This window comes from Mytilus trossulus, chromosome 7 (genome assembly GCF_036588685.1).
Source record: "Mytilus trossulus isolate FHL-02 chromosome 7, PNRI_Mtr1.1.1.hap1, whole genome shotgun sequence".
Taxonomy (NCBI): domain Eukaryota; kingdom Metazoa; phylum Mollusca; class Bivalvia; order Mytilida; family Mytilidae; genus Mytilus; species Mytilus trossulus.
The window spans coordinates 23960645-23975063 of NC_086379.1; the positions used below are offsets into that span (position 1 = coordinate 23960645).

A 14419-nucleotide genomic window follows, 5' to 3' on the forward strand; every position below is an offset into this window, starting at 1 on the left:
TTGTTTTAATGATGTTTTAGTCTGTTTAGTTTCCCTCTATGTTCTATAGCTCAAAACACTAAAGAGGGTGAACAAAAGCCCCATTTAAGGGCATTCACTCTTATGAAGAGTGACAGTCTACCTCATTTGTTGATTATCTTTCATTTTTTGCTTTGCCCTTTGTCTATATGCCTTTTTATGTTTCTTCATAAGTTCATTACATATATGACGTGGCTCTGTACTTATACATCTAGTCATTTTATTATTGTACTATGGCAAACTTATGTTATTTTGTGCTTCTTTGTTACATTTTTTTTAGAGATTAAGATTATAAAACACTGTTGACTGCTGTATATTTGACATTTCCACCTATTATGTCTGTTTTTTTGGCTTACCGCATCGATGTTACCATAGTGGAATTGGATGCGACTGACATAAGTGAGAGGTTTAGCTAGCTATAAAACCGGGTTCAATTCACCATTTTCTAATAAGAAAATGCTTGTTCAATGTCAGGAATATGACAGTTGTTATCCATTCGTTTGATGTGTTTGAGTTGTCGATTTTGCCATTTGATTAGGGACTTTAAATTTTCCTCGGAGTTCATAGATATAGGAAGATGTGGTGTGAGTGCCAATGAGACAACTCTCCATCCAAATAACAATTTAAAAAGTAAACCATTATAGGTTAAAGTACGGCCTTCAACACGGAGCCTTGGATCACACCGAACAACAAGCTATAAAGGGCCCCAAAATTACTAGTGTAAAACCATTCAAACGGGAAAACAACGGTCTAATCTATATAAATAAAACGAGAAACGAGAAACACGTATATATTACATAAACAAACGACAACTACTGTACATCAGATTCCTGACTTAGGACAGGTTCAAACATTTGCAGCGGGATTAAACGTTTTAATGGATCCAAACCTTCTCCCTTTTTCTGAAACAATAGCATAACATCACACCATAGAAAAACATACAATAAAATATCAAATGGCAGACTTAACTCAATCAAAAAACGTATGATTACACAATGAACGAATCAATTTGATCTGCGATATCTGAATACAAATGCACAGTAAATTAAATATTAAAGACAAACATTCATGACCAAAAAGCTAACAAACAAATTCAAACACACTGAGAAATATTTAACCAATCAATGTTTTTTTCAGTATTTTTGTAATTTTACTTCTCACTATATCGTCAAATTTCGACTTTTTAAAAGATACCCTTAAGACAATTACGACTAAGTTTGGTTAAATTTGGCTGAGTAGTTTCAAATAAGGTTTTTTTTTGTAAATGATATACAAAATTTAACAAAAACTTGTGACAAATTGACTACAAAGGGTTGATCATGTTGACTTATTCGTGGATCTAACTTTGCTGTACATTTTTTATGTTTACAGTTTAATCTCTATTTGTAACAATGTTGAAGATATTAACCCAAAACTCAAAAGCTTACTTAAAGTTACAAATTCAGGGGCAACAAACCAACAACGGGTTGTCTAATACGTCTGACAATTTCTGGGCATATAGAAATTGACCTGATGAACAATTTTACCGTGTGTCAGATTTGCTACAAATGCTTTTGTTTCAGAGATATAAGCCAAAATCTACATTTCATTTTTATGTTCTATTTTAGCCATGTCAGTCATCTTTGTTGGGGGACCGGATCATGGGACACATTTCGTAAACTAGATACCCCATCATCATTGTGGCTAAGTTTGGTTAAATTTGGCGCAGTGGTTTCAGAGAAGAAGATTTTTATTAAAGTTAACAGACGACAAATGACGAAGAAGACGGAGGACGAACGCCAAGTGATGAGAAAAACTCACTTGGCCCTTTTTGCCGGATGAGCGAAACAGGTGAGATATAAAAAATGATAAAAGATCATATAAAATATAAAAAAAAACAAAGGCACTTGCACATATTGAATTAGAGTCGATGCCTAAAATTGCTGTGAATGATTAAAGAAGGCAATAACTATATACCAAACTCACTATTATGACTAAGGAAGAATATCAGATATGATTTCTGACACACTTTCATAATTACGGCCAATAAGCTCATGATGTCGACCATAAAATTTCTTGAGTGATGACCTTAATTTGATTGATTCAAAGCAAAGCATTAATCCTCGTTCAACAAAATCAACGTACCTTGAGCTAGCTCTAGATTAACATATCAATTGAGACACATATACTCCATATGCTGTTGCCGCTGGGATGTTCCTACACAGAAATGGAAAGTTGACTATAGGAAAATTAAAATCATCGCGTTTGTCATAAATTTTGCTATTTAACCAACCATCAGTAGTTATTTCGAGAAAATAGAATTATAGAAATGAATAGGATGCGAATAGAATGATGTACTTTGAAACAAATTTATGTGATAAATTAAGGTATTCAATACATGCAATATACAACACGAAAAAGTTCAGCAGAAGTTGTTTGGCAGTAGGATGCTTACTGGCATATGATCAACCTGAGCAATTCAAAAAGAGGCTCTAAGGAGCCTGTATCGCTCACTTGACATTTTGATTTACAATTGATGCATGAAATAATGCAACTGTTATACTCTTGCCTTAGTTTTAGAGATGCTAATTGTGGCCAAGTTTGGTTAAATTTGACTTGGTTGGGTTGTTTCAGGAGACTTTTGTCAAAGATTACAAAAATTTACGAAAATTGTTAAATTTTAATTTAATGGACAAGAACTCATTTTGTGGTCAATTTGCCATTTTGATCATGTTTGACTTATTTGTAGATCTTACTTTGGTGAAAAATATTGCTTTTTCAGCTGATCTCTATCTATAATAATATTCAAGATGATAATCGTAAACTACAAAATTTCCTTAAAATTACCCTTTCAGGGGCAGCAACCCAACAACGGCTTTTCTTGTATGAAAATTTCAGGACAGATAGTTCTAAACCTGATGAACATTTAAATCCATGTCCAAATTTGCTCAAAATGCTTTAATTTCCAAAATATATGACAAAAACTTAATTTCATCCCTTTGTTATTTTTTTTGCCATTTCGGCATTCTTGTATGGCAGGCGGGATCATTGGACATATTTTTAAACTTGATACCCTTATAATGAACTTAACCAAGTTTGGTTAAATTTGTCTCAGTAGTTTCAGGGGAGAAGATTGTGTAAAAGTTAACGCAGAACGACGGATGACAGACGCCAAATGATGAGAAAAGCTCACTGGGCCCATATGGCCAGGTGATCTAAAAAGGAAAACTCATGAAATTGTAACAAATTCACTTGTAATTGGACGAGAAGTGAACACTTCAACATAAAAAAAACGCTTACCGAACGAAAAAGCGTTTTTTTTTAAATTCAACCACCATTCGTCGAAATATGAGCAGAGCAGTTTATATTATTGCCCATAATCTGACTTTTTGTTCCTAAATCTTAAAAAGCTCAACCTACAACGGGCAACTTTTGTTTGTTTCTTTCTTCTTCTTTTCTTCAGCATAGTTGTGAAACAATACCAAAATAAGCCATTTCATTCTCAATTTTTATAATAAAGTTTTCGGTTTAAGAGATTTATTGTTAGGTTGCATTCATAATGAGTTGTAATGCTAAAAGTATACCTCAGGTAAAGAAATTAATGTCTCGTTCACACGTACATTTAATTCATACAAATTGAATTCGAATCGAATTCGCTAATCGCGTTCACACACTTTTCTTTTTAATTCGAATTGATTCGAATTCGCTTATTCGTGTTATCCAATTCGCATTAGAAATACGCTTTTATAAATACAAATAAAAAGTAAACGCTGTTTGGACAGTTTAGCGAATTTGACGCGCATTGCAATTTCGAATTAGAATTGACGTTAGGACGTTAAACGTTTCGAATGCGAATTATACTAATTCGTATTAGGTAATGCGAATCGAAATTACATGTGAACCTGAAATGAATTCAAAGACAAAAAGTTATCTGCTTAAAAAATGATAAAGTTGTAATGCAAATTTTACTTAGCTTAATTCACTCAGAACCAAAATCTATAACTTGAAAAATCCTTCTAGATTTTGCATAATTTTCATATGTTCAACCGTAAAGCAAAAAAGCAATTGACATATTAAATATTTACATATTTATTGCTGATGAAAATAATTGTGATAAAATATTGCAAACTTACTTTCAAAATTATTTATGATAAACTATTGCAATTTTACTATCAACATTAATTAATTTTACCTATATATTTTATATTATTCATGTCCCCCTAAATTGTAATGTATCAATTTGTGATAAATTGCAGAAATTATATATTTGTCAATTATGAAATTTAGAGGAGTGCACGTTATAAATGGACCAGTACGGATTATATTGACCAATGACGAAGTCGGTGACTCAATATAATCTAACAGGTCCATATAACGCATTTTACTGAGTGAAAAAGGTTCTTAATGTATATATTATATATGTAAATAGTCTAAGTTTGAAAATAATATTGACTCGATGTTACTATTTTGACTCGATGTTACTATTTTTACCATGGTAAAACAGAGTCAAGATCATTTTTTAAAATTGTAACGTCGAATTAATATGCAAAACAAAAGTGAGAAATATAGATTATGTATGGAAAAATGTGACTAAATCAACCAATGAGAATCAAGAAAAATCAAACTATATGTTTTTTTTAGTAAAATAAAAAAAATACTGAAATCCGAGGAAAATTTAAAACGGAAAATTATCAAATAGCAAAATCAAAAGTTCAAACACATCAAACGAATAGAAAACAATTGTCATATATTCCTGACATAGTACATGCTTATTATTATGTCGAAAATGCTGAATAAAACCTGGTGTTAAAGCTAGCTAAATTGCTCACTTTTATGAGAGTCAAATCAAAATTCTTATATTGACAACGATGTGTGAACGAAACAAACTGACATATCGGGAAAAAATGTCAAAAATAAGGTCACAACAGTCAATACCGTGTTATAATCTCAATCACTATAACGCAAACAAACATGTAACAAAAAGGCAAAAAAGGCATAAAGGTAAAGTACATTTTTAAAAATAAAAGACATGAATACCAAAATTTACCATAGCACAATAACACAATGACGGGATGGAAAAGTATAGAGCCACGTCATATATATATATATATATATATATATATACTGTAAACAAACTTATTTTCGCGAGCGATTTATTTTCGCGATTTTCGCGAGTAGAAAAATAACGCGAATATAAATCGTCGTGAATATGTTAGTCTTTGATCTTTCCTTAATAAACTTCATCAAGTAAATCAGATAATCGCGAATTTAAATAGCCGCGAAGTAGTCAAGACAAGGTAAAACGCGAAATAAAGTATCTGCGAAAATAAGTTGGTTTACAGTATATATATGAAATAAACATCAAGAGGAATATAGACAATTCGATGCACATTAGCAAAAATGAAAGACAAGAATAAAATTTGTTGTACAATAGCACAATAACACAATGACGGGATGTATTAGTACAGATTTGTCATATGTATAAACAAAAATATAAAATATCATTAATTAATACGATGAAAACCGCCCTAATACTAAAACAGCGGCATGTGTCATACTGGCGACATCGGCCTGGTCATATAAATCACGTTATCTATATTGCTTTAAGACCCAGTCCAATATTTCCAATACGGACTTGCAATGAAACCTAAATTACATGTAACTATATATATTGTGCATGTAATTCAGGATTCATTGCCAGTCCGTATTGGAAATTTGGCCCCATATTCACATCATTGCAAGTCCGTATTGGAAATATTGGTCCTATATTCACATTTGATGTATGTAATACAGCATTCAGAACAAGTCTGTATCGAAAAAGTTGGATTATTTAATAAAAGTATTCCAACAAACGTTAAACCAATAACATAATGAAGAGCTGACGATCTTCAAGGAAATCAGCGACAGATACAATATGTGATCCCATCATGTGTAAATATAAATGTTCTGTCCGTATCGAATTTAATTTATCATCAAACTATTACGATAAGCAACGTTTACCATAGTTTCATGATAAACACGTAATTCACTATAAAAAAGGAAATTACAATGACCTTTATACAAAACAGCTTTTCTTTGAAATCCATTATTCTTTTTTTTATTCAGATGACTTTCGTCCGTCTTGTTCTGATCTTCAAAAGTGCAAAGATAGATAACTCAAATTGTTCTCCTTCGTTTTCAATACTAAGATACCACTTTAACATAAACATATTTAAGTCTTCTGATTCAGATGTATAACACAATGACTTTAGTTAGCTGTTAGTACTCACGTTCTTTACTTGTACCTTGTGTCTTATTTTTATGGCATGAAACGCCAGGTCTCGCTCATTTCTGATGTTCATGCGACTCTTAAAGTGTTTGTTTGTTACCCTGATTTATTTAATTTGAAAGGCTCGGTACATGCTGTCAGTTTGTTATTGTGCTTTGGTAATTTTTGGTATTCTGGTCGTTCTTTTTTGCGTATATGCTTTGTCTATAAACTTTTTTGTTTTTTCTTTGTTGACATACTTTCTTTTTATAGCGATCAAGTTTATAAAACAATGTTGACTGATGTTCCCCCTTTTTCGAAATATTTACCTAATATGTCTGTTTGTTTATTGTTCACACATAGTGAGAAGTTTAGCTAGCTTTAAAACCAGGTCTAATCCACATTTTTTTACATGAAAAAATACCTGTACCAAGTACAAATATGATTGTTGTTATCCATTCATTTGATGTGTTTGAGCTTTTGATTTTGCCATATGCATAAGGACTTACCGTTTATAATTTTCCTCTATATTTTTGTTATTTGATTTGTAAACATCTGTTTTCAGTAAACTGCTATCGCCTTATTTCGACGAGTCTATCTTGCACCTTGAGAACCACATGGATTTGAATTCTAATACTTTATCAGGTTGTGTATCACTACTGTAAATAGTGTTACAAATGAAAGTCGTACGGGATAACGTAAGAACAATCATCATGGGTTCTAGTTTAGTGATAACTATTTTCAAAAGACAAAACTTTGATGTTAATAATGCTTCTTTTTTAATTGTGGAGATATTTTTTCATTGAGCGGGAATACAATTTAAATTGTACCACTAAAGCTTGGATGGATCAAATTTTAAATTATTATTTTAGCCAAGTAGATGTTCACATCTATAACATGCAATAAACGAAACAAACACCAACACAGATATCAAGAGTGCATGAAGTTTACTAAGCACTTTATAACCATTTCGATATTAATAACCAAGTGATCATACAATTTGCCAAATTAACAAAATCATTTTACAATTGTGGTCATGCAGATGACAAAGCATTATTCTGAATTCAGGTTTGCCCAATACCTTATAGTGTTTCATTTTGTTAAAAAATAATTTGATTGATAGCGTTCAAAAACCAAAAACAAATATGTTTGCACAAAACATTAAACCCTTTTTTGAAGGTAAATGGTTGCTCCCTAAACTTATCACCATTTGCAACGTAAACCATAGTTTCATGATAATCATCGTTTTCTTGAGATCCGTTATTTTTTTTTAATCAGATGATTGTTTTATCTTTGTATGTCAAACAAAGGAGGTACATAATCCGTTTCACTTGAAGACTCTTGGGGCGTGTTTTCTAGCATAGGGATCTTTTTCTTCTTGTATAAATCTACTTTACGATTTTTTTTTATATTTCGACGAAAGAGCGTCTCCAGTGACCTGCCGAGAACTTCTTAACTTTGTCAAATTCTTACAAAAAATTACATTTTATATATCCCAGTGATCTGAAATTAGGATACCACTGATGCTAGAAGACTGCTTCATACCTTGACCTTTTCATCAATATTGACGCAGATAGACACAGTAATACTAAAATCTATAATAAACAGAACTATTTCAACTTACTAAGTATCAGTTTTCCGTTTTTCAGCACTAACTAATGCTTGTACATGTTCACATTATACGGACTTCACATACACAAGTGTACTCCTTACACAGAAACTGCTCCAACAGAGTAGTGGGAGGACGAACTTTCAACAAGACGCTTTGTAAATGTATGAACACCATCAATATTTGATCTATACGACATTTTCACCATTTTTTAGATTGTGGTTTACCATCTACGTCGTCTAGTATGCTGGTCTACGACTGTTTTTCCGAGTGTACATTCGAATAGACGTGTCAGTTTTCATATATCCAATATTTTTATATTTAGTTTTGAAGTTTTATTTGTAATTCTGGTAGGATATTGTGTTATGTCTCATCGTTTGTGGTTTTGATTCAATTTGTTTCTATCTTTTTAGAAAATACAAATACTTACACCATTACTAATACAATTTTATATTAAATATTTTGTAATGATTAGAAAGTACAAAAAAAATTAAAGAAAATCACAACAATACTGAACTACGAGAACAATTCACAAATTAACACCATTAAATATTTAATTTATATCCAGGTTTTCGAAATTTACCTGTGACATCAATTTTTGTAACGTTGATACATTCGTGAGATGCACAGTTCATAAATATATTGGACTGTTGTAAATTAATTTAAGGGGGTCGTAGTTTGTCTGGGGTTTACATGTTTAAATGTCCTGTTTTTTTGTTGTTGTATATTTCTCTGTCCTGAGAGTTCGTATATTTATTTGTACTGTGTTCCTGTAACGCAATGATATCAATTTTGATGTAATTTTAACATTGTCATATACGCTGGGGATTTCGCTAGCCATAAAACCAGGTTCAACCTACCATTTTTCTTAAAATGTCTTATAGCAAGTTAGGAATATAGCAGTTGTTATCAAATAGTTCGTTTCTGTGTTTTTATTCGTTTTTGTTATAGCAGTTCAGTATTTATCTTGTTCCGTTGTTTCCCTCTGTTGTGGTTTAATGAACTGGATTTATTTCACTCAAATCGAATTATGACTTTTAAACAGCTGTATAATACTATTTATTGCCTTTATTTAGATGGGTTACGATATATTGGCTACTTACAATATAGAAAAAGTTACTTTTTAATGCGAAACACATCTCTGTAAAGCAATACAGCTGATTTGTTTTAATCTTTATTTATATACATTAAAAAGTATACAAATGAAATGCCGGGGAAGAAATTCAAGAACACAACAAATGCGTTTTTCATGTATTTAAGCCCTAATACTAGCAAATGCTGCTTTAGTTCATACGGTCGTTTATTTGTATCACCCAAAAGTGACCAAGCCCTCAAAATTATAGCTAAAATCCTTAATGTATGTCCAGAAATTGTGCTAAAGATTTTACGGTAAGTTCAACTACTACAAATAATTTATAAACAATTTTAGATGTTTCGTAAAAATCATGAAATGTATTTCTTTCAGATTGAAGTTAGTATAGAACTATCAGTCACTACTGCCATGATACACTTTTAGAAGACACAAGCCATCTAGACACTTTAGACGACATAACCCGTCATTAGACACTTTAGAAGACACAAACCGTCATTAGACACCTTAGAAGACACAAGCCGTCATTATACACGTTAAAAGACCCAAGACCAGACGCGTATCGTCGCTCACTTAATTTATTCCATGGGAATCCATCCCGGATAGAAATGATCAGAATAGTTCGAATAAAGTTTAGAAAACTCTGATCCAGGCGTGTCCGGATGCTTGTAGTAAACTGTCTTCCCCTGTGTCATCCATCCAGCCATCCAGCCAAATGTTCCGACGGTCATTATGGTATGATTCGTAAGTGTTAACATCGCAAGATCCACTGGTGCTGAATTTCCTTCGACAAGGAAAATATCATCAGTTTGTGGAATATTCTTTTTAGTCCACTTCATCTTAATTGAAAATATCAGAAATAAACACTTTTTATACAGATTTCTGAAATAGTCCATGGCATGAATTATATACTCTTTCGGTGCATTGTTTTTACCAAATTCATCTGTATCATATCTTTCGAATCTACGTATATGAACCCCTATTGTTGTTATACCTTGATAATTTTTGTGTTTTGAAAGAATATTATGAAATTGAGATTTCGCTTCATGTAAAATATTATCTTGAAACTGAAGTATCTGTCTCAGTTCATTCTCATAGTGTTTCCAATATCTCCAGGACTGGAAAAATCCTAAAAATGATAAATCTTCGTCACTTGGTAAATGTTCTAATTTTTTGTCATATCCACAAGCGAATCCTTTATCCTCAATCAATGGTAAACAACCACAAATACCTGCATTTAAATCATAATTCTTCCAATGATATGGCACTAATTTGAAATACTGTGTTAAAATATGTTCTCTTGTTAATACTAAATGCATGTTTTTCTTTCGAGCAATAGTGTATCCAAAACAAAAAGCAAACATTTGATTTCCTAATCCTCCAGCGAATTTTACACACACAGATTTGTTTCTTTTGATTCCTATCTTATCTAGATGAGCAATCGAACTGCAATTATATTTTTCTGAAAGATCTTGGTAGGGTGAGTCAGGAAGAGACTGTTGGTTAAAAAATGTGTAATAAATACCTGTTAAAAGCATGCAAATGACTGCAAGTTTTCTCGCTGTTCCTGTTAAAGAAAAAATATGAGTTATTAATAGTTGTAATTTGGCAACCAGAACTATTTCAATTCATTAGTTATAAAAAACCTTTTTTTTCATGAATAGAAATCAAAAGTAAAACGAACTGTACAGAGTTGGTAGAAAATAACCAATCACGGTGTCACGCCTAAATACTGGAATATGTCTAATAACTTAAATTTTCCTTCACACGTTACTCTCTAAACTAACAAATACAAAGCACAGACAGTCCTAAATGCCCGATATTTTCGTCTATACTTGCATTAACGAAATGTTATTACACCATAATTTGTAATATAATAGACTTCAATATTGTTTGAATATATATTAACGCTTCAAATATTATGCAAATAAAACCCAAAAAATCAGTATTTATAGTTTGAAATTTGTAAGAATGTGTTCTCGTCTTGCCCTGTGCTTGGAAATAATCAACTCGAGTACATCATCGCACTTTGACTACGGAGACAGGTATTTTTTTTAAAAGTGGAAGACTAAGTAAGAAATTCCTTTTGCCATAAAATCTCAAATTCAAACAAGCTTGTATAACTCAAGTGGCACCTTAAGTACAACACTGTCATTGTTCTCAACGCCTCACATGTCATTCTGAAATAAATCCGAATCTCTCGAGAATTTGAAAGGCATCATAGTCAAATGTGATTTTTAACAAAATAGTGACACCATGTTTTAAACTTTTTTTTTAATATATCATCATTAAGTTTTACTCACTATTTTGTAGAAGACGATGGCAATGACCACTTATGTTCCAAACATTTATGTGTACCATTTTTACGTATACTGAAAAACATATAGTCCATAAAATAGAAATTGCATTCACAGATTACATATTAGAATAATGCAAGATAGAGTTCAGCAAGTTGTTAATTTTTTTGTGTGTTCTTAATACCAAATTACGATTAATTCGAAGTGTATAGACATGTTAAAATAAGACACATACATAATACTTGCTGAAAAATAAATGAGTATATATTACAAAAAGTCTTTGTTAAGACCCTGATACAAAGCCATGTATTATATTTCTGGAAATTTTTGTATTTGTTTCGGAAGAGTTGAAAAGTAGTACAAAAATAAAATATTTTAAATATAACCTCTGTGAAAAAACACATCTGTACATAACAAGCTGAGGCCGAATTTGCCACCAACACCCACATAAATTATATATTTGAAAGAAAATGTTTACAATATAGGTGGTTATATAGGATGAAATGATTTTGAGATAGTATAATAACAACTTACGAACTTTTGAATTAGAAAAAAAAACACGATCAAAGTCAACAGTTCGGAAGCAGTCGAATAAAGTTTGATATCGATGCGCATACAAACAATATATATATAAACTCGATGGTTTATGGTTTTTTAATACGAGGCTCTGGAACGTTTCTGTTTTCGTATTAAATATTTGTTTAAGTTGGCCATACTTCGATCTCCATTCCGTATTTTATATCGTTTTTCACTTGTCTGTAAACGTCAATCGGTCAATATAATATGTCTATGACTTATATTATTGACTTTGGCGTATCATGGTTACTGTCCAAAATGTATCAAAGTGTTAATTAATTGATTTTGACATTTATTCATCAATTGATTTTGCAAAGTAGGATCATACACCAGTCAAAAACATTGAAAACTAATATGCGCAATGTGACTTGATCAACAAAAATATTTAGAATTAAACAAGAAGGATATCTCAATTGCGACTTCAGAAGGTATATTAGGGGTGACCTTTTGGCTCTATCGATGTGTAAATATTATTAGTAACATAGTGTGCTAGTGCCCTAATACAGTATAAATGGGGTTGGTAAATTTCATATGGGATGAGAGCGACGCTCGAATCCCCATATGGCATTTACTGACCCCATATATACCGTATTACGTCACTAGCACACTATGTAACGATTTTATCTTACCGACTATCTTAACATGTAAAAATTAGATTAAATGAGCCTGCAAGTCTTCAATACAGCTAGCATTAACATGATTAAAAAACTACTTCCTTTGATCCTTCAAAAACAGTTGCAAACAATTACAACTTGTTGGATTTAAATATGTTTTATTCTTTGTCTGTTGAAACCTTTACGATTTCTTCTCAGCACTGTTTTGTTTTTCTAATGGGACGTAACACCACTACCAAACGTGTATTAAATAAGCCCGCCTCCTTATTACCTTATATGAATATAAAGGGACGTAACTCAACCACTAACCGTGTATAAAATAAGCCCCGCCTCCCAACTTACCTAATATTAAATATACACGGTTTCCACGAGGACGATTTTAACCAATCATAAATTCCTTGAAATTTATATGAGGTAAGATAAATATATATATATATATATATAGTAATAAAGGTATATCTTCACTTCGTCTATTCTCCACTAGTGGTACGTGTAGTAAAAGTCGATTTTTACCAAAAATATATTGCTTCATATTATGGCCCGTTGACTCTTAGTTTTTTTGAGTTCTTATCTATTTTATAATTATACTGTTTAAAAATGTATAACACACAGGCTAACGAAATTTAAAAAAAAAATTAATATAAAAAATGAAATTACTTACCAAATCTGATCGAAGAGAAAAAACAGCTGACAATTCTCCAACTGGATCCCATATCTATGTAAATCAAAAGAGGCAAAACATATGAATATATATGAATAAAACTCAATTCTCATGAACTCATTACAGACTCATTTGAGACTTCAGACATTTTGCAAAAGACATTCGTAATCTCCTAGTTTTTCTTGTATTTGCATCAACATTTTGATTTTATGAATGAATATTTTGATTTATTAAATGAATATATTTTGATTTTATGATTGGATTTCAGGTTTTCATGAATACATAATTTATTGTTATGAACATGTTTTTGTTTTTACAAACAATAACTTGTTTTTATGAACAAAAAATCTTTAATGAACATATATTTATTCTTTATCATAATTTGTTTTAATGAATACATATTTTGATGTATTTGATATATATATTTTATTTCTATGAACAAATATTCGTTTCTACGAGCAATTATTTCATTTTATCAACATATATATTTTTTATTGTGAAAAATTTCACACGCAATAGTTGATCTAGTAGAATAGACATTAGACATTAGACATTAGACATTAGACATTATTTTATTTTCCAATCATGGGCCCTTGTCAGGCAAGATACAAAAACTATAGCTATTTTTTAGTTTCCGTATTTTGAAATAAACTTAATATCATATCCTTTTAATATTAAATCGGCCTCATTGCACTCAATTATTACTATAATTATATCCTACATTGCTCATATTAACAATTTATTATTTGAATAGCTATCCTTGTGTCATTTGTACATTGTGAAAATAATATACTTGTACGACAGCTTTTCTCCTATTTCGAAGCGGGTACACAAGTACACATTCTTTATTTTCATACAATACACGAATAATGTGTCTATCCTGCAATTTGATATTTACGTTTTGTTAATTTTCTTATCAATCGTCGGCTTTGGTCGGCTTTGTTTTTAATGGACTCAACATTACTTAAATTGAATTGAATTGAATTTAACATATGAATATAACCGGTCGATCACAGCAAAAGCTGGATACCAGAAGACTATAGATGACATATATGGCTGTGTACAGTTATTGGTCACTTTTTCTATGTGTTAGAAACTTCGACGAGGCCATACGCATACATAGCGTTGTTTACCGTAAATGAAATACACATAATCGAATCAACATTTAAATAACCAGTAAAATTACCTGCTTTTAAAATTTACATCGATTCATCTTTCTCTTTTACTATAATACAAAATAGTATGTACATGTGCCCTAACCGGAAGTCAATGCAATAAGGCTTTTTGCTTCGTTGGTTGTAACCAGTAAACATAGGAATATACTCTGC

The 14419-nt window shown here is 31.2% G+C and overlaps 1 protein-coding gene across 2 annotated transcripts; it reads right to left on the reverse strand.

Moving 5' to 3' along the window:
* Nucleotides 1–9016: 9016 nt before the first annotated feature.
* LOC134726913 (galactoside alpha-(1,2)-fucosyltransferase 1-like) lies at nucleotides 9017–14419 on the reverse strand. Of its 2 annotated transcripts, XM_063591314.1 has the most exons (5): nucleotides 14278–14419; nucleotides 13092–13145; nucleotides 11247–11315; nucleotides 10469–10510; nucleotides 9017–10072 (listed from the first exon to the last, which is right to left on the reverse strand). In XM_063591314.1, the coding sequence occupies exons 2-5, from the start codon at nucleotides 13141–13143 to the stop codon at nucleotides 9522–9524; spliced, it is 714 nt and encodes a 237-aa protein (XP_063447384.1). In that variant the 5' UTR covers nucleotides 13144–13145; nucleotides 14278–14419; the 3' UTR covers nucleotides 9017–9521. The 2 variants fall into 2 exon arrangements, with proteins under 2 accessions (XP_063447384.1, XP_063447383.1); XM_063591313.1 differs by having other exon boundaries at nucleotides 9017–10510; nucleotides 14278–14417.

What these genes read in the sequence shown, in the direction of transcription:
- LOC134726913 (XM_063591313.1), bottom strand. Translation starts at nt 13,143, where the DNA reads ATGGGATCCAGTTGGAGAATTGTCAGCTGTTTTTTCTCTTCGATCAGA. An exon ending in TTTCTCTTCGATCAGATTTG is followed by an intron (nt 11,316 to 13,091) that starts GTAAGTAATTTC and finishes TATGTTTTTCAG; the next exon opens with TATACGTAAAAATGGTACAC. An exon ending in CCATCGTCTTCTACAAAATA is followed by an intron (nt 10,511 to 11,246) that starts GTGAGTAAAACT and finishes TTTCTTTAACAG; the next exon opens with GAACAGCGAGAAAACTTGCA.